General features: G+C 40.3%; 2 protein-coding genes across 12 annotated transcripts; one reads left to right on the forward strand and one right to left on the reverse strand.

Annotated features, from left to right (window-relative positions):
* Positions 1–442: 442 nt before the first annotated feature.
* Positions 443–21,009, forward strand: csde1 (cold shock domain containing E1, RNA-binding). Of its 10 annotated transcripts, none has more exons than XM_088082531.1 (23): positions 443–599; positions 3,175–3,850; positions 5,904–6,168; positions 8,109–8,303; positions 8,955–9,153; positions 9,249–9,415; positions 10,828–10,914; positions 12,314–12,411; positions 12,494–12,575; positions 13,520–13,648; positions 13,835–13,960; positions 14,098–14,313; positions 14,471–14,641; positions 14,728–14,892; positions 15,348–15,365; positions 16,226–16,333; positions 17,294–17,472; positions 17,590–17,702; positions 17,824–17,943; positions 18,045–18,223; positions 18,378–18,541; positions 18,677–18,809; positions 19,509–21,009. In XM_088082531.1, exons 3-23 carry the CDS (start codon positions 6,043–6,045, stop codon positions 19,554–19,556), a joined length of 2,823 nt encoding a protein of 940 aa, XP_087938657.1. In that variant the 5' UTR covers positions 443–599; positions 3,175–3,850; positions 5,904–6,042; the 3' UTR covers positions 19,557–21,009. The 10 variants fall into 10 exon arrangements, with proteins under 10 accessions (XP_087938657.1, XP_087938658.1, XP_087938659.1 ...); XM_088082532.1 differs by having other exon boundaries at positions 14,471–14,611; XM_088082533.1 differs by having other exon boundaries at positions 9,249–9,358.
* Positions 21,010–21,119: 110 nt separating this feature from the next.
* On the reverse strand, positions 21,120–25,046 carry rassf11 (Ras association domain family member 11). Of its 2 annotated transcripts, XM_088082538.1 has the most exons (3): positions 24,308–25,046; positions 23,922–24,034; positions 21,120–23,831 (listed from the first exon to the last, which is right to left on the reverse strand). In XM_088082538.1, exons 2-3 carry the CDS (start codon positions 24,022–24,024, stop codon positions 22,498–22,500), a joined length of 1,437 nt encoding a protein of 478 aa, XP_087938664.1. In that variant the 5' UTR covers positions 24,025–24,034; positions 24,308–25,046; the 3' UTR covers positions 21,120–22,497. The 2 variants fall into 2 exon arrangements, with proteins under 2 accessions (XP_087938664.1, XP_042348467.2); XM_042492533.2 differs by having other exon boundaries at positions 23,922–25,046.
* Positions 25,047–26,668: the final 1,622 nt, after the last annotated feature.

Raw genomic sequence — 26,668 nt, forward strand, 5'->3', positions numbered from 1 at the left:
GTTTGCATCAGCCATCAAATAACTTATCAGCACCTTTAATGGTTAATCAAGTAAGTATAGATATAATACGCATTTAAAGTCTCCATAGATTTATTGAGTCGAATCAAATGAGTGAATACTTGAAGCTTGAAAAAACATTTCCCTTACAGTCGATTTTATTCTTGAATACACCCTAAAGTTCATCTTGCAACGTGTTGCCTCAGAAACTCTACTATAGTAAAAGATTAATCACTGTCAGGGGTTTAAATGAGGGATACGCGTTAGATTCATATGGCTAGAACTACTGAACAACACGCTGATGATGACGATATTTCCAATAACACGGCTCGTGCATATCTACTTTATAGCCGCTTTAGCAATTTAAAGAAAATATTGCCATCACGTTTTTCCCACACTTCTGCATGACTAGTCCCCCATGAATCATTGCGAAACTACAATGCCGGTTAGTCATCAGCAATCCGCCGCCTTGGCCAATCTATTCATTAGACTCTCTGGCTGTCCTAACGTTGTCAAATATCGCGGGAGCCGCCTCCCTAATCACTACGTAATGTGCCGTGCTGCTTCTAGCGGCGCTGGTGACAGTGCTGAAAGCTGTTGGGGTGAGTTTTATTAATTTTCCCATTTTATACAACAATTTTAACATTTGTTTACACCGTGTCGGTCAGACCTTTATCTTTCTTATCAATTAGGTCTTGAGGATTTTACGGTTTTTCCAGCACTTGGTCATACGCAGAGCTCGGGCCTGGGTGGGGGCAGCCGTATTTTTCCTCACCATAAATCACCACACACAAGGACCAAGCAGTCCAGCAGCATGCTAGCTAACTGTAGCCGCTATTAGCCACTTAGCATTATTAAAGGCCTAGCTACTTTGTCAACGGTTCACTTTAACAACTCTGTATATCTAAAATGTGCCCAGTGTACCAAAGGCACGGTATTTGTGTGAAATGGCCGTGTCAAACATTAGTGACAGACGCAGTACGGTAATTGATAAGAAGTGAGCACGAGCCTCCGCTCGCTTGTCATAGCTTCTTTGTTGTCCCGTCCTCGTGCCGTCAGCGCTGATAACGTTATCTCTCTCATATTTGTGTGCACAGTATAAAATGTTAGTTTGTGATCATTTATTTGACTCGGATTAACATTTTAAAAGCGCACATGGTTTCTATGTTAATTCAATATTAAGTCCCGTCTGTCCGTCGGCAGTCACTTTCATTTCGACCGTTGCAAACTCTCATTTTGTCCGTTCAACCAAAATGAACTATCAAATACCCGGTGTCGTAGCTAAGTGCGTGGTGTTACCTAGTTCTAAAAATACGATTTTAGTAAAATACATTTAATACTCGCTTATAACACATGTGCCGAATTTGTTGCGATACTCCGTCGATGTGTTGTAAGCCTTGAATATTTTTCTACCACGTTGTAAATTACAGAAATACACACAAACAAATTAGAGATCGACTTTTTTAAAATGGTGCCTGGTGTACTTGTCTCGTTTGTAGAAGAATACCATGATTGTGTGTGTACTTTACGCGAACTTTGTGCTAGGACTTAAAGCCAAGTACATTACTTTGTGATAACAACTTAAAATGCTTTATGTGCTTACTATTTGAGGTAACGTGTGGCGAAATGACTCTGTCGCAGTGAATTAATTTACATCTAAAAGTTGGAAACGCCCGGGGGTAATGGCTGTTTACGACTCTAGCGTTAGCGAGATGCTAATCTGGTTGTGTTTGCTCACACAAGGTCATTGAGATGTTGCGATTTATACTTTACTGTAACCGTTTACATTAATTCGTCTAGATAGCGGGGAAACGGCGAAACACAACCCGTCTCTAATTGTTTAGGCACATATCTTAGAGTTTGGCATGTGTTGGAAAATAGCTTGCTCGCTAAGAAGTGACGCCGTCGGTGGCGTCGCATGCCGCAACGTGTTGGGTCAGGCCATATTCCAGTTGAGGATGGTGGATTTCTAGGAAGTCACATGGTTGGTACTGTCAGGGCGGTTGTTGTTCGGGCCCAGACCAGGGTGTCACCGTCGTATTAAAACATGTGAGACTACAGACTTAATCGCGAGTTTATTAGCCGTTCTGCCATAACTGAGACAGTCTGTATGGTTCATAGTCTTTCTTGTTAAATGATTACCGAGAAAAAATGTTATGTTATACTTATTAGAAATGCTCAAACGACCAATCGGTGCAAGTGGTTTAGTGGGTGGACTGTTTTCTCTCTCTTCCTGCGTCACCAAAAGCTGTAAAAGGGGAACAGAAGAACTCATCTCCCCCAAGGTTGTTTTCGCTTAAGAGTCGTTCTTGTTCATTGCTCACAACCTTTAACCTACTTAACCAATCCAGTCTGTGATAACTGACTTCTTTGTTTGGCCTATCACTAGGATGTAGGATAGGATAGATTCAGCTTTCCTAGTGCTTGTTAGTTAATCCGCACTTGACATTTGGATATGAATATCACAGAGGCATCTTAAAAAAAGCTCCCCCTTCTACTGCTTGGAGTCCCGTTTGGGCATGTATACAACATTATATTTTAAATTTCCAGGAAGTATGTGGGAAGGGAATCATTGCAACACAGTCACAGCTGAATAGATATCATGTGTCCTCCGTTTGGCTCACCCAGCTTGTTTTTAAAGCAGTGTATTTAGGTCAACAACACTCTGCTCTAACATTATGATGGAGAGCACTTTCTCAGTTTCTAATTAAACATAGCAAAATTAACTCACAAATAATTCATCTTTATTGCTTAGTGAGGTTCCCCTGCATACTGAGCATATTCAATAAGTGTGCAGAATAGTTGTGAGTTGAAATGCGAAACAAGAGGGCCCTGGTCAGAAATGGTGCCATAAATATCATGGCCTGAACTGAAGGCATGCACAAGGGCTTGTTGATCCACAGCTTTTGCTTGCTAGGCAGCTGTCTGGCATTGTGGGCTGTGTCCAGAGGCATCTGAGGAAAACCTTTTTATATACTTATTAATCTGGTGGCAAACTATTTAGTGTTCTCAAAAATGCCAAGCCACTGGTCTTCAGATAGTGAAATTAAATTTCTCTGCCTCATTGAAGTGACTTGGGCCTTTTATTTTTGCCCTAAAGGTTTGATCTGTGAAGTTATAAAAAGTCATAGTCACCAGTTCTACTCAGCTAACCAAATGTGCTTTTCCCCCCAACAGTATGAAGTGAAACGGAACTGAATTTTTGTACCATCCGCAACTGCTTCAAGTTCAGATCACAACAAAGAAACTGAAGACAAAACTCCCGAAACAAGCAAAGTTGCAACACCGAAGACACATAGGGAAAAATAAAAACGGATCACTTCAAGGGTTTAAAACGCATGAAGTAACCAAATCTTGAAACGACCAAAGAAGACGCACATCAGCCCAATTGAAACACAGAAGAGAAGCAATCTTATGCCCAAGCATATTCTGAGAAGACTTACTGATCTGAAACCAGAAGTTTGTGCCTACTCAACAGCTTTGACAAAGCACACGTCCCAACGCTGCTCCTAGCCCTCCTCATCCTCACCACACCACCGACTCACCACCGGGGTGTGGAGTGGGCTGCTATCTGCTAGTTTTACTCCCCCCCATATTCCCCCCCATCTTTCCCCTCCTCTACTTCTCCCACTGTTTTCATTGTATTTTTTTCTAAGCGGTGTTATTGCACCTGCGTTTGCCTTTTTTTTTGCTAGATTTCTCCCCCCTTTTTTGCTTTATGCAACCATCTAGAACTTGTGCCAGAAACCTGTAACAAGTGTGTGTGTGTTCAACTGTGTGCGTGAAGAGATCTGCAGGAACTGTATTGTCATCGAGATCCTGAGAATTACAAGATTCAAGACGACAAATAAAGGTGGGTGTCGGTTGATAGTCCCCTCATAACATGAAACTTGTCATGTCAACGACAAAAGTAATTTTTAGTCCTTTTTGTTATTATGTGCATTGTTTTGAATGATTTCCTTTCACCAAATAGAGTGCCCAATTGATGATGTTTTTCTGTAGGCTGATGCAGAAGTTGGCATTGCCCTGGTTTCCTTGTCAAAAAGCCAATGGGATTTTTCCATTGCATTTTGGATTCTTGCAGAAAATAAGCTCTGTAGCAAACAAATGTTTATGATTCTTAAATGTTTTTTTCAGCAAGATAATCTTCACAAATGAACATCACTAATAGGATTTGTTTATAAGCATAAATATATTTGCCAAAGGTCAAAAAGCTAACATTAGGCAATAAAAAAAACTACACAATCGTCCCATGATTTAACGTCTCCACCACAACGAGGCTGTAAAGTTGTGTCCAGTGCTGCTTGGCGTGATGACTTTCTGTAGTGTAGTGAACAGCTTTTTTAAAGAAACGCAAAAAGTTCAGTGTTCACAATTGGGTTAATTAAAGTCTCTCCAGCCTGTTTAAACCACAAACCTTACTAAAGGCATCTTACCAAAAATTAAATATTGAAAAAAAAAACACTGACTTTGAGATGATGGGACCCTGATTGCTGAAATGCTGGGTCATTTCTGATTCATTTCTGGGGCACTGTATTTGCTGAATTCAGATGAAAAAAACCCCTGATACCACTAGTTGAGTAAAATTCAGAAACTGTACTTGGTAAATTTCCAGTTTGTGCTTATTACTGTGATATACAGATGTGCAACACTCAACTCTGATTCAGTTTGGCAAGCTGCACTGATTTTGGGCATCAGTGCAGAGTTGTTTTTTTTTGTCACTGAACATAAATGTCAGTGTATTTGTCCTCTTTGTCAAGGTTGGATGTTTAAGAAAACACTTGAGTGCCATTTTTAAAATGGCATATGTGGAATCTGTTTCTGGATTTGTAGCCTCATCATGTAAAGTTTTGGGTTCTCAATTTTTAAATGGTGCCATCTTCAATGATAGTTTATTTGCAGCAGCTGATCTCACTGATTGGCACACCCTCCACAGCTCAACATTAAGGCTTGCTCGATTGCCAGGGGCAAGAAAAATGCCACGTCAGGGTAGTAAGTCTAGCAACTGAAAAAAAATAAAAAGATAACCACATCACTTTTTCCAGAGCTGATGATGGAAGTAGCTGAGGAGGAGTGAGCCATCTCGCTTCCTTCTCATCTCTGTTGCACATGCGCAGTACTGACATGCAAGAACATGGCACTGAAAGACAAAGTCTCTGAACTGAAGGGCAAGCGAGTATTTCAGTTATCCTGTGAATAGGAGTTTCATTGGGTGGTGTTAAAGGATGTGGGTGAAACACTGTATTATGCAGTTTGCTACTAGTTTAAGAGCAAGGCAGAAAAGTCTTTTTTTTTCACAACGTTTAATTTTAGTCTTTGCTGTTACCTGATAACGGCTAATAAAACTGCTTGTGTCGGGACAAGTATAAATTGATTTTGGGAAAGTAGATATCTGACCCTCTTGCGTGAATGGGCAAGTGAAGAAGAAAAAAAACATGAATTTTGAACCCAGATATGGAAATATCAGTGAAAGCAGCTGCTGCAGTGTTTTGTTTGAGATGAACCTTGTATATTCATTCCTCCTTGCACATGATTACACATTTCTAATGTGGAATAAGTGTGATAAGTGGTACAGAGTCTTGTGAATGACCTCCACATTTTACCATTTGCTAAAGATAACTCTTCTTCAAACATAAGCCAGCTGAACTGAACCGCCACCACCTCCAAACAGTTAAACTTGTTATTCAATATATTTTGAGAATAATTTGACTGCCCTCCCACACCCAGCCCGCACCCTTTTCCTCCTTTGTCGTTTTAAAGTCATATCCTCCCTGATTTTTGCCTTTTTCAACTCCCTCCCTGGGGGATTAAAGCCCACAGCTGTTTTCCTTTGTTTGTGACACTTGGCACACTGGCTGAACTCTCTGCCTTACCCGTTGTGTTTGTTCCTCTCTTCACCCTTGCAGACATCCAGCGGTGTATCATTGGGTGGTTACATAAAAATAGAACTTAACAGTCAAGCAAAAAAAAAAAAAAAAAAATTCAAACAAAGTAATCAAGTTCAGCAAGTGCTCAAGCAAGTTTGGTCCGAGTTTATGGGAAAATATGGGCAGCCCCTGGAAAGGCTTTGTTGAGTTTACCTTGCCTGCGTCGCCACCCACCGCGTTTGTTAGCGCTGACCTGAGCAGCACCTCCCCTGTCGGACTCAGCCTGTCGCCATATGGCCGATCCGTAAGTTCCACCTTCCCACCTCTTTTCTACGTGCCCCACCCCCATCGAACACCCATCTACCCACCTTGCCCTGCATCTCTCTGCTGTGAATGGCCTAACCTCTTCATCCTTTTCGGGCTCCCGAGACTAGCCTCTACTCAGTTATCTTGTTGCAGGGCGAGGGGTGTTCTGCTGATTCGATTGTGGAAATTTGGCGCTTTTCACATGTCCTGAAAACCCGTTCTTTTTCTCCTTTTCGTCCTTATTTTTAATTTGCGCCTAAAAGTCTCACAGTGACGAATAAATTATTGGGCTGCTTGAAGGGATAGTTCAGTGTTGTTGAAGTGGGGTTGTATGGGGTACTTATCCAAAGACATTTAAAAAAAACAAAGTGTTTTTTGTTTTTGTTTTTTTACCTTCTCCCACTGAGAGTAGATACACTGAAATTTTGTTGTGCTTTTGTGCAATGACAAAGTATTGTGATAAAAAAATTTAACATCAATGTAAGTGTACGCTACATTGTGAGTATTGTCACTGCTTCAACTTCATGTCTGGGATTTCCACTGGGAAAGTTAAGCAGTAATTTTGCTCTCTTTACAGCTAGACTATACTGAAAAAAGTGATTTAACATAGTTTAACACTGGAGCTGCTGGTCTATGGCTGCCTCCACCAGTTGTTTCTGTTTTTGTGACGTTGGCGTTTAAAAGGATTAGTTCGGATTCACCTAAGTCATACAATCATAAACTAATAAATTGGTCAAAGCAGCAGTATCCTAAAATTACAGTTTTTTTTCCTCAATGGAGTCTGATGGTTATACTAAAGCTGTTAAATTGGCTAAAATACATTTGTTGCTGACCCCACATACACAACAGTACATTGCTTAGCTTCTGTGTCAGACTCCCGTCTGCTTCTCCAAACTGGAGCATGCCAACTGATATCTACTGTACATAAAACACTGACTAAGGATAAGCACCCCATGCAACTCTAATTCAAAAAGTCCCTATCCCTTTAAATGCTGGTGATAACTGTGCTCAATTCAGGGCTACACCAATACAAGCTAATCTGCATAACAGTTGATCCCTGTATGTAGTTAAAAACTATAATAAGTCAAATGGTTGGTATTTAAAGTACCATCAGCATTGAACAAAATACTTTCGTTATCTCCAAGATCAAAATGTTTTCACGTGGATGTTAGAAAATAATCCCTACATGGTTTTTCATGTCCTGTGTTAGATTCTTAATAGCAACAGACTTCGATATAAGTATATTGAGACTAGCTCATAGTACAGGGCCGAACAGAAGAGGCTGCTCTGGGACCCCTCCTCATAACCCATAACCCATCACCAACTCTGTCCACTGTAGAGGCACTGCTATTTGACCTGTCATTTGCATTTTCTGATCCTCCATCTTCAGTAGTTTTATTTTTTTCTCAACCTTGAGCAACATTCGCGATGCAGCACCTAAACCACTTCACATTAACCGGCTGTTTAGTTAGTGTAATCTATTCAGTTTTTAGTTTGCCTTCTCTGTAGAGCCATTCCTCTTTGGATACACTATTTCCACCGATTAGTGCTATCGACCGATGCTGCAGTGTGACTTTGTCATGGTAACAGATGCACTGTAACTGAGTGGCCTTGTGGTTTCTAAAGCCTTGGTATTTTGGTGTCCAGGTTTGAGTGTTGGTGGTTGTGATAAGCTAAAATAAAATAGCTTCGGAGAAATCTTCTGGATATGAAAACATGTTGGCAATCCAAAAGTTGGTGCATGGGAAACTGGGTGTTGTGTGAAATAACGGCTAGGAAGTCTAACTAGCAAGGTCAAGTAGATGATACAGTATCGTAATGCTGGTTAACAACTGGTTTTGCGTAACAACTAAACAATTTGTGGTATCTGGATAAGGGTCATTTGAAACAAAAAGTGTTAAAAGCTGCTTTTTCAAAGCCGTTGCCTCCTCCCAACAGCATATCCAAGTCCTAACCCCAGTGTCAGAAATGGAACGAGGCTCCTCTGAACCTCCAGTGGCTCGCAACACTGGCTCTGCCCCATCCACCTCCACCTCCACTGGTCCCATGCCTATCCCCCGCTCCTCCTCCGTCTCTTGCCATCCCCACCCGGGAAGTAAAAAACACAAGCGGACCCCCTTGTATCAGAGATCAGTAAGAGGGCATGTTTGGTGGTGCCCACACACTGACTTAACAGCCCTGTGAGCTGCTGTTGTGTCATGTGACTTTTGCTAACAGCATGGTTTGTAGTTTGATGGAAAGTGAGTTTAACCAGGGTGTAGTGGCAGATTTTGATAAGTGAGTTCTTGAGTACAATCACTGGTTGGTTGGTAGCAGGAATGTTGTCTGTCTAACCAGAACTGCATGAAAGTGTTGTCCGTGCTCAGGTGATTTGGGACTAAAACCACTCCACAAATTCAGCGGGTTTTAACTTTTAAGTGCATGACACTTGTAAGAAAAGCAGTAAGCGCTGCAGTGTCGTTAGTGTGTTTATTCATTTCTTTATTTTTCCAGTCAATGGTATAAATGATCCTAAAATTCTATCAGACATCATCATCGTGTGTTCCCCTCTATTGGTGGCCAGAGAGTCCCAGTAGACTCGACTACGACTTCTTTTTTTATACCCCTCCGCACTTCCTCCTGAAGTTTGCTGTACCTGCATGTTTGAAGTGTTTTTTTATTTTATTTTAATTTTTAAGGTTGGCATCAAACACTGCATTGAACTGCGTTCTACTTTTTATGAAAAGTGCTTCATGTTGATTCAAAATTGGATGCACAGTAATTCTTGTGTCTCCTCCTCCCCAGATGAGTTTTGACCCGGGCATGCTCCATAACAATGGACACACTGCGTATGCCAATGGCACGGGGCCTGGAATTAGAGAGACTGGTGTGGTGGAGAAGCTCCTGACTTCCTACGGGTTCATCCAGTGCTCCGAACGTCAGGCCCGTCTCTTCTTCCACTGCTCCCAGTACAATGGCAACCTGCAGGAGCTTAAAATAGGAGGTGAGAGGCCTTGGAAGAAAAACATTTGAGTGACATCACTGAATCTTAGTTTGCATCATTTCATGTGAGCTAAGTGTTTGCTTCTCTCTCCTCAGATGATGTAGAGTTTGAGGTTTCCTCTGACAGGCGCACTGGCAAGCCCATAGCAGTGAAGCTGCTAAAGATAAAGCCAGAGGTGCTGCCAGAGGAGCGCATCTCGGGCCAGGTGGGGCCAGACCTGCACGCCTATCCCTTTACTGTGCTGCATGGTTATATTCATCCAGTTAAGGAACACCATTTTATTTTTGGTTCTGTTGTTGTCTGTCAATTTAACATTTTACATGGCTCATTGTGTTTTGTTGGGCAGGGGATGTATTGTAAGTAAAATGCTAAATTTAATCCCCTCTGTTATTCTGCATCTAAATTAACTAAATTAACTTCTCCCATCAAGATTTGCAATACATTTGAATTTCAGATCTGCTTCTTGCCCTGACATGCATGTTTGCTGGAGGTGCTATATGACCTTAGAACAAACATGGTCAAGTGATCAATGTAATTGCCCAGTGGCTGTATTAATTTCTTTCTGAATGCTCACAGCAACCAGTATAGCACAGCACAGTCAGTGTCTCAAACCAAAGCAAATCTTACATGTGCAGGTGGCAATAGCCCTTTTCACACAGAGATCGCGCTATAGGGCCGCTAATAAGTACTTTTTTTGCATCACCATAGCATTTTCACACAGAACTGAACAATTTTAGACAGCACACTGGCTTCCTTGAAGCAAAAGATGCGTAACATTTAACATAACAGTGTCAGACTCTCTTGTGACGTATAACATATGAGTCAACGGGGCTTTTAAACACTAACAATGGCATAACATGGCAATAACAATCATTTATTGTCCCTGTTTATGGGGGCAGATCTAGTCCTCTGCACCAAGGGTAAGGAGCTCCCAGACCACATTGTTTTCCCAATTTGTTGACATTTACAGCTGTTGCTACCTACTTTCGAAATGTCCCGCATTGGTTAGCACACGTACACATCAAAATGTCACACCCTTCCTGCCAGCTGTCCCTTTTGTACAGACAGTTTTGGTTCTGTTACTTCCTCCAGTTCTGGCTTAAAGGTGATACAACTCACTCCCCATTCTGTGATTGTACCATTTATACAGAACGTCCAGGAGGCATGACGGCACAAAGTTCATGCCCTGAAAAGGGGCTAGTGAGACACTGCTGCATCATTAAGGACAACATGGGAAGGCAGAGCTGTGCCATGGCAGACTTTGGCGCTTGGCTCTTTGTTGATATACAGTTCATAACATGCAAGTGACGCTGCTTGTCTTGTAATGCACACACAAATAATGGATCTAGTTTAACACATGGGCACAATGCAACTTCACACTCACACCGATTGATTCACTCACTAAGGTCTTCAGTCAGGTTAGCAGCATGCCAGGAGCCCTTATGGGGCCTGAAAGTGTATCACACTGAAGCACAACCATGCACATGCAGCTATGCTAACGTGTGAGAGGTGACACTTGGAATACTTGTTACTGTGACATTTGAAACTCAGTCATTTCATCCATCACATGTCCAGAATTATTTAATTGGGCTAATTACTAATGGATAGTCAAGCTAGGATTGGGGAAGCAGTGCCCTAATGGCCTCCATCTGTCATTTCCTCCTTTTTCTGCAGGTTGTCTCGGCAATCCCAGTGCACCTGGATGGAAAGTCTGCTCCCGGCCAGGTGCCCACTGGCAGTGTTTGTTATGAAAGAAATGGGGTAAGTGACGCAGACTGCAGCACGCTTGATAAATAAAAAGCAGAATGTCACATCTGCTTCCACGTTATGATTTATGATGATGTATGTCAATGATATGCATCCATATGCTGTGGAGCACTCAGGGTGGAGAGCATATGTTCATTTCAGGAACATGAGGTGACTGGGAAAATGTAGCATCTTGAGCCTCCACAGCATATGGATGTCTGTGTGTTTTGTATATGCATTCTTTCACTCAGTGGTTGGCCTTGACCGTGAAATTGTTTTTGTTAGTTTATTTTTATCTGATATGGATATCACTGTAGCATGAGAATTGTACATTTATGCACAGTAACCAGATGGTGTTTAGTGTTTGTAGCTGAACGCTAATTTTCAGGCATTTTAAAAGTTAAAATTTAAAAAAAAAAAAGAATATCACCAAATGAACACACAGAAATATGTGAACAAATTACAGGTGTGTCCAAGATGGTATTATCTCTATTTTAGCCAATACTTAATACCTCTTAACAACGTTTCAGTTGGTGAACAGTTGGCGTTGTTTTTGCTCCTTTAACAGAGTGGACTGATTGGCCTATAGATATAATTGTAATAGTTTTCAGCTATACCAAAATTCATGATTTACATCTTAATAGTTTGAAATCACCAGTAAACCACTGTTGACTAATAAAATAATACTACTGTTATAATGAAGTGAAATAAAGTGCTGTTATGATGAAGTTAGATAAGGTTAGAGTTTTTTTTCTTAAATGGTCAGGAAGTATTAAGTTTTTGCTATAAATTTTTGAAATTTCCAGTAAGTGGAGAGGTGAACCATCACAGCGGCTCAGTTAAATGTGAGGATTTGTTCACTGTCAGCGTGACACAAACATACAGCTCTCCAGTTCATATACTACTAATTTCAAGTCACACTGGTGCTCCAGGGTCATAAAATGCAACTAGGTAGTTGCGGTCTGGAGCCCTGTAGTTACAAAAACACACCTCGCCTGCTCACACACTGTCGCTAAGGATAGAGTGGCCTGGAGCAGCGAGTGAGTGCATGTGATGTATCATTTTTGGGATCTGGTTTTCTTATTGTGTCTGTAAGAGGGAAACATCCTTAGGAGAGAGCAAGAAAAATTAAACGTCAAAGACAGTCTCATGCTGCTGACTTTGAAAAAAAAAAAAAAAATTAAGTGACATTTTGTACTTGATGTGAGCAGTATTGTCAATTTATACATGCACAATACATTAATATATATATTGCCCCTGGTTTCGTGTAATGTAATGCAACAGTTACTATTTTGTTGACTCTACTGGTGTGCTGGGGTCTTGTAGCAAATAATCTTGAAGTTATAAGAGCTTAGGGTTAATTGGTTTGTTTCAAACCCTTAAAAAATGTTGACACTGCTGTGACTTTCCACAGGAAGTGTTCTACCTTACCTACACCCCTGATGATGTTGAGGGAAATATCCACCTGGACACAGGAGACACAGTCAGCTTCTATATGGAAACCAACAAGCAGTAAGTCTTTACATCATGTCATTGTTGTCATAATAATTAGCAGCTTGCACTGTCTATATGTTTGATCTGTGTTGTGTTTCAGTACTGGTGCAGTCAGTGCTCGTAATATTCAACTTGTGAAGAAAAAGCAAATGAGGTGCCAGGGTGTGGTGTGTGCTACAAAGGTAAGAGCCATGTCATTACATTGACCTGACCTGTTAAGTAAATTACACAAAGTCTGGTTATCTTTGTCTTAGTTGACTTCACAAAAATGCAAAACTAAATGTACTGTCCAAAACACTTGAGATAAGTAATTGTACGCTTTCCCTGTCAGCCGAATTGCAAACCTGGCCATTAGCTTGTTTGTAAAGAGGGCAGGGTTTATAACAAACAGATCTGCTATATATAGGCAGGGTTCCCACGGATCCTTAGAAAGTCTTAAAAGTCACTGAATTTATGAATCTAAAAATAAGGCCTTAATTGGTATTAAAATGACATAAATGGATCTTTTAAGTCTTAGAAATGATCAGACAGGGGAGGAGGATTTTATGAATCATTTTTTTCTGACGTTGCGTTGTAAAATCTCAGTAGTTGGTAGTATCTTTTTTTTTTTGAGAATTAATTTAATACATTTTTATTCTTAAACTGGTCATGTAAATCCAAGCAGTGGAATCTCATCTGCAGCATGAGAAACACAAAATCTTCAAGAAAAGCAGCCAGAAATTCCAGATATTTCCTACTTCTGTTGGTAAACCAAATAGATATGTTTATGATAATATAATATGTTCATTGTCTGTCGTGTGTTATGTTCTGAAAAGGGTAAAAAAAACCCAAAACATTTGACATTGATTATCATAAAAAAAAGTCATTTGGAAAAAAATAAAATTTTGGTTATTAAAAAGTACCTCTAAGAGGCATTAAAAAGGTCTTAAAGACTTAAACATTAATTGCCTTAAGCTGCAGGAACCCTGTTTATAGGATGTAGGTAGCCCAGTGTCATATCTAATTGCTAAATATTATATCTGGTTCCATACCACGACCCCACCATACAAGTATTATGGTCCATATTCCATATTATTTTCACATCAATCTTTGAATCAGATGTGTTGAACCATGTGTTGTCTTTCAGGAGGCCTTTGGGTTCATTGAGAGGGCGGATGTGGTGAAGGAGATCTTCTTTCACTACAGTGAGTTCAAGGGTGATCTGGAGGCTCTGCAGGCTGGAGATGACGTCGAGTTCACCATCAAAGACAGAAATGTAGGTGTTGTCAAGCTTTTTCGTCTCCACCATCCAGAAATACCGAAGTAACTTGTGAACATTATATACTGTATATATCTTGTTACATCACTGACACCTCTAACTCTGCCTGTGTGTGTGTGTTTGTGTTTGCGTGTGTGTGTAGATATAAAACATTGTTTACATTTAATGTTCTTATGGCCATAGGGTAAAGAGGTTGCCACAGATGTGAGGCTGCTCCCCCAGGGAACAGTCATCTTTGAGGATATCAGCATTGAGCAGTTTGAAGGCACTGTTGTGAAGGTCATTCCCAAGGTTCCCACCAAAAACCAGGCAAGTACCAGGATTATTGGTATGGCGAGTTGAATAATGTCTCTGGGTGTCTTAGGCTGTAATAGCATGAAACTTTGACTCACCAGTCAAGAATATAAAACATACGTTTCACTAATCTTTCCTTCCTGCTTCCACAGAATGACCCGCTACCTGGCCGTATCAGCGCCCGAATTGGTTTCACTGACAAGGAGCTGCCGTTTGGCGAGAAGGACACAAAGTCCAAGGTGACCCTTTTGGAAGGGGACCACATACAATTCAACATCTCCACCGACCGCAGAGACAAACTGGAGAGGGCCACAAACATCGACATCCTCCCAGACACCTTTAACTTCACCAAGGAGACCCGTGAAATGGTGAGGACTACAAAAGAATAAATCTGTTTGACTGGTCGATTATATTATGGAATGCATCACTGAGTAAATGAAAGAAATGAGGGATTAGAAGGGGCGTCTTCATTCATTAAAATGCAGTGAATCTTCACAACCTTGGGTGACACAAATCTTTTTCTAGGGAGTCATTGCGGCTATACGAGATGGCTTCGGCTTCATTAAGTGCGTGGATCGGGATGCCAGGATGTTCTTCCACTTCAGTGAAGTCCTGGAGGAAAGCCAGCTGCACATCTCCGATGAAGTGGAGTTCACTGTTGTGCCTGTAGGTCCTGTTTTTAACCTTTTCACAAAAGTATGTATTCTGTCGTACTACTTATTCAGGCACATTTGAATTTTTTGTACATAACAAGCTGAAGCCAAACACCCTGTTGTTGCCAGGATATGCTTTCGGCTCAGAGGAACCACGCAGTGCGCATCAAGAAGCTGCCCAAGGGCACAGTGTCCTTCCATACCCAGTCTGAGCAGCGCTTTATGGGAGTGGTGGAGAAGGAAGTTGTGGCAAACACCAATAAGAATGCAAGCCCAACCAAGGGCAAGGAAAAGGTACTTTAATGCACCAATTATGGCACATATCCTACATGAAGATGGCCCCCAATGCATTTAAAAACAATGGCCTCACAGTCCACCTCACCCCCCTTTACATACATCCTCAATTTCTGTTTTAGTTCTAATTTTCCTCTTTGCTTTTTCGTCCAATGACGACCTCCTGTTCATGCTCCTTGTTGGTTAGAAAAAAGACAAGGTAGGACTGAGACCTTCTGCATGAAGTCACGTCCCATTAATAAATGATAAGGACACTTGCATTGTAGGCAGATGTATGCAAACATACACATTGTCTGTATTTTACTAACATTCAGTCAAAGAAATAATTGTCTCTTAGGCCTTACATGAACGGTGCAAAATCTGACTAATAATGCAGTGTAAGAATACTGTGTTCACAAGTGTGATGTTGACAGACCTTGCTGTCTAACAGGTGTCTGTTTCTCTTATTTTTCAAGGCTAAAGTTGTAGAAAAGGTTGGTCTTTGCAGGCCTCTGGCCCACTGATTGCCTCCTTTACCTTTTTAGTTGACAGCATGGTATTTGATCACCAATTAACCCCTAAATCATACACTCAGACTTTGTATCACTGAGTGAGTGAGGGCTGCACAGTTAATAATGAAATGGGTTTTGAAATTTGAAAGTTTTTGGGAAGAGTAATTTTTTTGTCCTCCCAAAGGATATAAGCAGCACCTAGAATAGTCACTTTGAACTTCTTTCCCATCTCTGTGGTCCTTTTTTGGCACTTTTAGTCAGTTTACACATACTGTTGCACCTAAGATGATTATATTAATTGAAAGTGGCAGGAAGAACATAAAAGATTAAGAAGCATAATAATGTGCTCAGTTGCTGTGATCAAGCAGCCTTGCAACTTGAATTTTTTACTTTTATGCTTGTATTGGGATGAAATGCCTAACATGATAATACCAGTAAATGGCATGCTGTGATCGGTTCAGTCAATTACTTTGAATAAAAGAGGGGAGAATAAATTAAGTGAATATTGCACAAGTGTTCCCAATGTAGCCACAACAGTGATTTGTTATTATGCAGCCCTTCATACTAGGCTGTAACTCAGAGCTGTCGCAGTAGACCAGGCAAATGCTAACTAACTAGGCTGCTACAGAATAATACATTGCACACACTGTTGCCTCTCACATGCTTGTGTGGGCTGTCTGCACACCATCCTCTAATACACTCTAAAATCATTCAGTTGTATCATGTGAGGCTTAAAGCAGTTTTATTGAAAAACAGGTGTAGCACTGATTTGGACCAGCTGGATCAAACATTGGTGATGCTCATTATTGGAATGATCATTTGGTTTGTTGGCCTCTTTTTAGGAAACAGAGGAAGGAGTGATTGCATATGAAGACTGTGGAGTGAAGCTCACTGTGGCATACCATAACAAGGACCTAGAGGGAGGAGGATACCCGCAGGTTGGAGACAAGGTATCTACTGAGTAACACTGCACTCCTCATGGAAAGACACATAAATAATGAACTTAGACACTGCTGAAGAGGAGGGCAATATGAGGTCTGCACCTATTGCAGACTAATGCTAATATGACCCAACTTCTGTGGCTTGCAGTGTTTATTTAGGTGTTGTTCAGGCTGCAAGTGCATTTTTTTTCTTTTCCATATCCAGACTGTATTCAGATTAATTTTAGGAGGAAAAAACACATGAAATGCGATCTTTGTATATGTGATCGAAACATTTGTAGGTTGTTTTAATGCAATTCCTTCAATACATGGACACAAAGTTGTTTTTTTTTTAAGTATGTCAATTATTGATATAGTAAACTTTTGGTAGGCTACTCGAATAATAAAAGCAATTGCTTTTTAGTCTACTTTATAGATTTTTCTGCAGTAAAAATGATTAAAATGAGATGAACGGACTGAAAACCTTAAACTTTTGTTTTGCAGTTGAAAAATGGTTATAAAATCACAATACCTCACAGTATTTGTTACTGCAATTTTTGGGATATGCTCAGTGCATATCCCAAAAACATTTAAAAAATATTGCATGGTGAGTATCGTATTGTGTGGCCTCTGGTGATTCACCTTGGTGGTATTTGAATGAAATATTTATGGGGGCATAATCTAGTGTGCAGAACGGTGAATTGATGGACTTCCATTTCTCACGCTTCTGCATTGGAAAGCCACGTCCCCAGCATTGTGATGTAGTTACTGATGCTTCTGTTGTTATCACGGCAACCCCCGCAGATAGGATTTTTATGTCTGGACACACAATTACAAGCACAAATAACAGTGAAGACAGACTGTCCTCAAGACCTGATTTGAGAAACAAATCTGATTTTTTTTTTTTGAAGTCTGAACGTAGCTTAAGAGTCTTCAAACTTGTGTTTGTTTGGTCTCCCCTGTGTGTTAATTATTATTTTTGTCCTCTAGGTGGAGTTCTCCATCAATGAAGTGAAGCGAACTGGCCAGCAGAGCGCCGTCTCCATTAGGGTTCTCAACCGTAACTCCTCCAATGCCAAGAGACTACATGGATTTGTTGCCACATTAAAGGACAACTTTGGCTTCATTGAGACGGCAAATCATGACCAGGAGATTTTCTTCCACTACAGGTAGAGGTTTGAGTCTTAAATGCCTTTGGATGTGCTAGCTGCTGATTTACTTATTGTTGTCACCCAGACATCTGTAATTTAAGTCTGTGTCTCAATGTTTATCTGTTTTCCTCTCAGTGAAATGTGTGGAGATTTGGACAGCTTGGAGCTTGGCGACACAGTGGAGTACACTCTCTCTAAGGGAAAAGGAAACAAAGTCAGTGCTGAAAAGGTTACCAAAGTGGCTGCAGGTATGAGCAGTTTGATTCCAGCCGTTTAAATGTACATTTTTTACATTTGTTTATAATGCAGTGTAGGTGGGAGTGCTGATAAACAAAAGGTTTATAAAAATCCTCTGTTTTCTACTTATAGTGAATGGCATTAATGAGGATGTTGGTGCGACAGTGATGATGGGAAAAGTCATCCGTCCCCTGCGCAGCGTGGACCCCTCGCAGACAGAATACCAAGGGCTTATTGAGGTCACAGAGGAAGGTGGGTGTCAAGTTATGATGTAGACCCAGCAGTCAAAGTGCAGTGATTTCTTTGGAGGATTATGATGGTATAACTCATTCCCATCTCCTTGATCATTTCAGGTGCAACTAAAGGCCAGAATTATCCCTTTGGAATTATGGGTATGTCAAACAAGGCCGATTGCCTGCAGAAAGGAGAACTTGTGAAGTTCCAGGTTTGCACAGTAGCCCAAACTGGACAGAAGATGGCCTGTAACGTGGTACCTCAGCGTAGAGCCATGGTGGAGTGTGTCAAAGACCAGGTAGTGATCAGTTACTTGTTTTCAGTTTCTTTAGGGCTCATTACATCAGGAAACCTCAGTGTTGAATTTACCATTACTACTATAGCATAGCTTGCTTGAATTAGCGAATGTCTTCCAGTTCTGAATCCTGAAATTGTTGTTTTGTTGTCCTCAGTTTGGCTTCATCACATATGAAGTTGGTGAGAGCAAGAAGCTGTTCTTCCATGTAAAAGAAGTTCAAGATGGCCTTGAGCTCCAGACCGGAGATGAGGTGGAGTTCTCAGTCGTCCTCAATCAACGCACAGGAAAATGTAGTGCCTGCAACGTACGCAGAGTCAGGTAATGACTCCAGAGACTGCTTTACATTTTCAGTTATCGTTTGTGAAAGTTTTGCTGCTATACAGTAAGTTTGGTGATATTTTCTAGTCATGTAAGATGAAAACAGTTGGTCTCAATGCTCATTATGTATTACAGTGAGGGGCCTAAACCAGTGGTGACTCCGCGTCCAGATCGTCTGGTAAACCGATTAAAGAGCATCACTCTTGATGACGCCAGCGCTCCTCGCCTGGTGATTGTGAGACAGCCCCGCGGTCCTGACAATTCAAAGGTACAATTAGACTTATTGCAGCTTTTTTGACTGTGCCAGTCTGTGATGTGATAAGTTGCTCCATTATCAAATATTGAAAATTAGGGATGTCAGTGGTTAACAGTCAATTGTTTCTCAATACTCATTTTAAAAGTTAATAGAATATATATATATATATATATATATATATATATATATATATATATATATATATATATATATATATATATATATATATATATATATATAAATCCAATATTTTTGATTGGTTAGACACATTGCTCTATAGGTTTATGTTACTACTCTTCTGTTAATTGCACTGTGCATCAGCAAGGTCTGGTGGAAACTAGCTAGCAGTGCCACTCATTCAGCGTTTACTGCTACTAACACCGTCCTGACCCAGCAGCATTGGGCATTACACACCTGGGGGTGACTGGAGTTTGGTCAGTGGGCACTATGTTTCTACATGTTAATGTGGCTTATTGTTGTAATTGTCAAAATCTGTTAACTGGATGCAAAATTAACCAGAACTGACATTCCTACTGTGAATTCCAAGTTGTTGAGAAAACATTTCTATCAGTGTGTATATACTGGAAACCAGGACTGTTCACTGGATTCTCTGTATGCAGAATTAGTTCCCTTTAAAAAAAATCAAGGTAGTACTTAAACATTGATGTTAACTGCAACATAAATAAAAATCTGTTCCTTTTTTTCCCACAGGGCTTTAATGTGGAGCGCAAGATCCGCCAGCCCGGCGTTATTGACTGAGCAATACAGAGCCCACCCTGTTTGGTGTTGGTGGGATGCTGTCCCAAAGGGCAACAGCAGGGGATAAGGGAATTTGATTTGACACATGCTTGTACACACAAAACATACGCACACATTACAGTAATCGGCATGTGTAATCTTCGTCCCCATCGATACCTGCGAGGGAACTTTTCTCATTCCACAGTTCCCTGCCTCCCATGTATGACGTACTTGATAAAGAGTTCCACACTGCAGCGTACATGGGGTCTCTGATTGTGTGCGTGTGTGATGTATCCTAGAAGTGATTATAGTGTGTAACGGAGGTTATTTGTTTCTGAGGGCCTCGTCCCTCTTAAATCAGAGTGATGACTGTGTGGCTGTCTATGTCCCTATCTTTTTGAATCTGCTTTGTCTGGAATTCTGCACCTGTAATCTGTCCAGTAGTCTGCCTGAGTGAATGAGAGTGACTGTTTGCATGTCTTTGAGCGTCTGCTCCATTTATTTTTCTCATATATTTTGCTCCTTTACCCATGGAAACTTAAAATGGTTTCATTGTCAAGTTTCCACTACTGTATGCTTTCCTACAAGACGCATAAAGCAAAGCAAAGTTCCCTCCATAAGGAGGATCATATTTCTCATGTGCGAGCTTAAACTGAGGATTCTTCTCTGCTCGTTTTTTTTGAGCAGTTTTTAAAACGCTTTATTGAAGAGCTGAAGTGAAAGCATGGTGTGGGTGTGTGTGTGATGTAAGTGAATGTCAAAGTAGTTCATCTAATGGGATTTACTTTTATCAGTCTGGAGCCTTTAGATGCCTTTTTGGTGTTCAAATGCTCCACTTAAGCAATTTTTCCCAGGTGCAGAATTCCTTGTGGCATCTTATATCTGCAGTTCTTTTATACTATGTTTTTTTTTTTCTTTTCTTGCACATATTTTTGCTTTTTTTCCATTGAAACTCAATCTGCTAATATTGAATTAAGTAAGAATAAGGTGCCTAAAAACTACAAGCAAAATAAAAAGAAAAAAATAAAAAATTAGATGTATCCTCTGTTCCCAGCCAACCGCCAAAACATTCAGAACAATCTTAGGGTGGCTTTCTTTTCTAGTAGAAATAATACTGATATGCATCCCAAACCTGTGGGTTGAACTATACTGTATGTAATGTGTGCTTTTTTTGCTTAGTGAAAGTTCAATGAAACTTCAGATATAACAAAAATTTAACTTAAAGGAGAAAATTCAGTAAAAAAAAAAAAAAAAAAGAAAAAAAAGAAAAAAAGCATAATAAATCAGGATTCCAGTTATTGTGCGCCGGAGACATGATGGGTGAGCTCTTGTGCCTCTGCACATTAAGTTACAGTCTAAATTAATTTCAACTTTGGAGATGTTCGGGTTTCAGTTGAACCACAAACAGAGGTTCTCATGTACTTTTGTTAATGGTCTTGAATGAAACAATTGAATTAAAGTTTTATGAAAATCATGAGCTGTTTTGTAGTCATCTTATTTTAGAGAAAGGCTGTGATATTTATGACTGAATTTAATAAAAAAAAAAAAAACCTAATTAGCTGTGAAAACAACTTTATTATATTGACCAATGTTACACTTCAGTGTTCACTTAAGGAAAATAAATAACCTCATAAAATTATTTGTAGAGGTTAAACAAGTTATAAGAAGACAAAGGTACCTTGTGCATGGGTGGGTGAGTGCTCGACAAATCAGAAACCTTAACAGTCAGGAGATCTCAACAGATGACAGAATGTACAAATTCACCAGAGATGAAGCCCAGCAAAAGCTTTTAGTCCAGTCCCCCTCCCCTTAAAAAAACTTGCACCAGCTCTCCTGACGTATGCAGCTGTATAGATAATGAGTCTGACAAAAGTAAAAATAATCATTTACGTCATAATTTCTTGATGGTTAAATCACTGCTTGCATTCTCAGAGATGGCACACTCTTCCAGCATTAAAATCACAATTCTATGCAGTTTAGTACAAAAAAAAAATCCTTTTTACTCAAACTGATCACATACTCAGATCAAAGCTGTCTTGAAGCCTTCCATGCCTCTCATTCAGTGAGGATGTAACATGTACAGTATATATTCCCTAATTTGCTAGAATACAAGGTTGCCTATGTTGGATACTCAATAAGGATAGAAAACCTACCAGCAGATGACATTTGAATTAAAAATTGAAGTCTTGGGGTGCCTAATGGCTCAGTGGATAGAGCGGCACCCCATGTGTCCTCGCTGCAGCGGCCGCAGGTTCAAGTTTTGGCCTTAGCCCTTTGCTGCGTGTCTCCCCCCCCCCCCCAATAAAAGGCCAAAAAAAATCTTTAAAAAAAAAAAATTGTCTTCTTTCACTGTGTTTAAAATGCACCGTACACAAAAATTTTGACACAAAAATGTTAAACAGGGTGCCCAGTAGTTCAGCTGGTAGAGTGGGCGCCCAGTGAACAAAGGTGTCCTTGCTGTAACAGTCGTGGGTTTGGTTTCAACCTGTGGCCCTTCTGCTGCATATCATTCCTTCTCTCTCCCCCTTTCACTCTTAAACTGTCCAATGTAAAAATGCACATGCCCAAAAAATATTTTAAAAAGGGTTTTCTGCTTTTTTGTTTGGTTATGGAAACGATTATTCATAAAGGACATTCAGAATCATCCCAATGTTCCCTTTCAAAGAAAAAAAAAGAAAAGAGGCTCACTTTTAGCACAAATTCTGGTTGACCAATAGGGAGCTCACTTAAGTTAAAAAAAAACAAAAAAACAAAAAAACAAGACTGTTATGGAACTGAGTGTGCTGTTGTACTTGTACACATACAAACAGTTCAGTACTCTATACAATCATTCAGTACAAGTAAAAAATCAGAAGGATTCGCATCTTGCATTTGAAGGAATGAAATTACCAAAAGTGGAGCACAATCAAGCATTCATAATGTTTACTGACTTTTGAAATCTTTGACTTTTGTTAATTTGATTCTAAACCTTGGTACTGCCCAGATATATAGTGAGCTCGGAGCGGTGAATCACCTTCTTTTTAGTCTGTGATTGGGGGCTTCTTTGGGCTTGTGCCCAGCGTGCCCACCACTCTCTCAGCTCGGTGGGCCCTGTGGGCCGTCGCTCCTTTATCTGGTTGGGAGGAACTAGAGCATGAGAAGGGTTGAAGTCCTCTCTGGGCAGGAACTTCCTGTTAATATTTACATCCCCATCTGGATCAGATTGTTGCTGATTTAGGTCCTCGGTTGAAACTGTTGAAATCTCTGCGGCAGCATTTGCACCGTCTTTTAAAAACATCTCGGCATTGTCTATGTTTTGAGTGGCAAAGAAGTCAAGCCCCTGTATTTTGCGCTTGTACTCCTCCAGTTTGCCTCTGCACCCCACAGCATTTGCCTTCATCTCAAGGAACTGGCATTGCAAGTCTTTCTCGTAACCTTCTTCAGCCTTTAATTCGTTCTCCCAGAACTTGATCTGTTCCATCTCCTCTTCAACCATTCTCTGCTGGGCTTCCTGCTCAGTTTTTTTGACCCTCTGTTTTTCCTCAAGCTCCAGAATTTGTTTGTCTATCTCTGCTATTTGGATCTGTAAATCCTGCAAACAGCTGAGCTGGTATATGATGGTTTTTCTTAGACGGTTTTTCTTGTCCTCGGTTGTACCACACTTTGGACTGAGCAGGTCATCAGACTCTCCCTCCTGAGTTTTCTGGTGGCGTTTGCTTTCTTTACCCTTCGTCTGACTTCCCATGCAACAGGATGTTTGATGATCCAAGTCTGACATTAAACTTTTCTGACCTCTGACTTTGCCTCTACTACTTCGACCAGAGTTACCTTCATCAACAGTGAGAGAAAGGCCCAAAGAGGTGTGATACCTTTTATCTGTCCTCTTACTGCTTTCCTTATCGCCAGCGATGCTATAGACCTTTCCTTTGCCCAGACTCTCCAACCATTCCCAGGCCTCCTCCATGAGCGTCAGAGACTTTCTTTTAGGCCTTTTCAGTTCCTCCTTTTGCTGCTCAGCCTCTGGTCTTAAACAGGACAGTGGCGGCAAGCTTTGACGATGCAGACTTAGTGAACCGCTGCCCCGTCGCATTCTCGTGCCTGCATCTTTTCTTCTCAGCGGTGGGCAGGGCTGGTATCTGCCAACTTTTGTTCTGCTCATTTTGTCCCAGACTGAAGGTCCGTTGTGGAGCAGTGTGATTCGGACCTCCCTGGCCTGCTCACCATACTTCTGAAGAGTCTCCAGGAGGCGTTCATTGGGCGCCATGCGCCTCTCAAAGTCTTTGAATTTCTCCTGTAGCGTGTAGCGCCCTGGTTGACCTAAAGAGAATTGTGACAATGGAGTTGTCAGGTTCGTCAGCATGACAGAAAATAAATCTTAGTACAGTGTCGAGCCACAGATATACTCACCAAGGGCTTGAGCCAACGCTATGACCACGTCTTGGCATGTTGTTTCTTCTGTAACACCACAAACCACGCGTGGGATACCGTCCACTGTCACCTTTACTTCCATTGTACTAAAACTGTGATTTGAAATGAAGTATAGTCAGTGTGTGGCACATTGTGCAGAGCACTTGTTCTTTGTCAGGGGAAGTGGTGGAGACAGCGAAATGACCCCCATTAACATTCACTGTAATTAGTCTACTCATCATGTGCTGGACAAGCTTGAGGGCAGCAAGTATTTTTGTAGGATGTCTACAGTGACAGTGTCCCCATAACACTGAAAATAAAAGACAAGCTTTTAATAATAAGGACTTTAAAAGAAATATCCATGAGAAAATACGAGAAGCACCTACCTTTTTGTCCTGTCTGTAGTACATATGCTCAGACCTCTCTGCTCTGGGGGAACTTTCTGGTCGGGAGGAAGTCTTGAGCAATTAAGAGCAATTAAAATTCCTGAAGTCACCTACCACTGGAGGACAGTTTATGATCCCACCCATCTTAAATAATTTCCATTTTTGCAAAAGAACACAGCATTTTTTTCTAGGTTTATATGAATAGTACAACAGAAAAAAAACATCGGCCACAAGTGATAACTACAGGATGAAGTTAAATGTTAGGTTATAACTGCTGCTGTAATAAGTCTTTATATTGTGAAATGAGTTAGGATTTTTGGACCCCTAGTTCCCTCATCTTGAGGTCAGTGGTTCTTTAACAGGGTTTTGGTTAGATGTCCAAAGTAAGGTCAGATCTGTAGTTAATTTTCATGTTTTGTTACATTAAAATACATAAATAAATATTACTAAGAAGCCTTTAAGTGTCTTTAAAAAAGGCAGTTGCTAACAAGTGACTAGATGGGACAACAGAACATCTTCACACTGTACACGGCTTTACAGCCTCATCGTGGAGGTGACAATCAAGTCATGCCACTGTGATGTAGTTCCTTTATGACCTAATGTTAACTTTTTTGCAACTGGCAATTTTATTTATTCTTAAAAGAAGTCATGAAAGTGGTGTTCATTTGTGAAGATTATCTTGCTGGACAAAACATTAAGTATCGTAAACTTTTGTTTGCCACAGAGCTTATTATCTGCAAGTAACCTATCGAAAATTTAGTTAATGAATTCCATATGAAATGGAAAGTAACTGAATATAGAAATAAACAATTTATTAATCTAATGTTCACATTCAATATCAGTTCTCTGTGTTATTGTGATGTATTTGTATCAGGTTCTTTACAGAGTGCTATAATTTAAAACAAAAAAACACAAAAAAGGAAGGAGTCTAAAGCAATTCTTTTGTGTTGTGTTATTCGTACAGATTTCACCACTGGGATTTTTTTTACATTAAGAGATGTTTCACACCCAACTGCCGATGTACCAACTATATTATAGATTGCAATCTACATGCTGACTGTGTACTTTCTTTGCGATAGCTCAGCTTCTGTCAAAATTTACAAGGAACTCCAATCCTGTTGTTTTTCTTCAGAAACCTCTTCTATTTTGTACATTAATTACAGCCATGGGATGGGCATGATTTTTTTTTTTTTTACCTTTTAACTCATTTTCAACCTGCGCTGTCACTGCCTCAATTAGTGCCACAAAGAAGCAAATCCAGTGTTGTGGAGCAAATATCTGTCTAACATTTGTGAATACAAACTAACATTAGCCACCAAGACTATGTGATTTAGGTGTTTATGTTGTATTTAGATCTGGGTGTTCCTCTTTATCATTCTAACAGGAAGGGTGATTACCATCCAAACAGAACATGTAAACATACCAACCTTGTAAACTGCACAACAGTGAGCTATTACTATAAAGCACGTACCTCAGTGAGTCTGTGCTACTAAATACCTATTTATACAGTCTATGCTAAATACTCTGAACAGTCATTCATTTCATCATAATAATTTCAGACTATTTTATTTTAAGCTGATGCACTAAAGATTCATCTTTTTTCGATGTGTCAGTTGTTGCTTTTTACTCTGATGAAATCAAATGACTGCACAAAAGATGCTGCATGTAACTGACACTGCATTTGCAAACAACTCATACCATTAATACTGCTATAATATTGAACAAATGCTACCGAAACAGGGGGTTTGGGCTTCCTCCGCCAAAAAATTTTGAGCATCGAACACTTAATTTCTTGCATTATGGTGAATTTTTATGGACAATTTTGTGCGTTTTTGTGCATTAATTTATGGTGTAAATGCTTCAAGTCCTCTGCTACTTTCATGTTTTTATTAGGGATGACAAATTCACATGTTCAAAATATTCAGTGGGTGTGTTCCCTGCACAGGGAGGATCTATAGTCACCAGTTAACTTGACACCAGTAATATTCAATACCAAACAAAACATCAAAACATGTCACAGTGTATAATACCAACTAGAACTTTTTATATATTGGAAATACATAAATGCAGGTGGTTCTTTTGGATTTATTTTATTTTGGTGTTCACAGCATATGTTGCTATTTTCTCCTGGTTTATCTCCTACATATGAAAGTTATTAGAGGAGTGAAAACCACATGAAATGTATGTCTGACCAAACACGAGCCAAACAACTCCCCAGACTGGGAACTGGACAGTCTGGGAGCACCTGTTGTAATTTGGTAGTGTCTGACAGTCCGGGTGATGATGATAGGAGTAATATGAGACGGGAAAACTAGCTCCCTGTCCCCTGTTGCCCATGTAAACCATATGTCCAGCTGCTAT

The sequence above is a fragment of the Plectropomus leopardus genome, chromosome 9, assembly GCF_026936395.1.
Source record: "Plectropomus leopardus strain MGB_pleo_1.0 chromosome 9, ASM2693639v1, whole genome shotgun sequence".
Lineage (NCBI taxonomy): Eukaryota > Metazoa > Chordata > Actinopteri > Perciformes > Serranidae > Plectropomus > Plectropomus leopardus.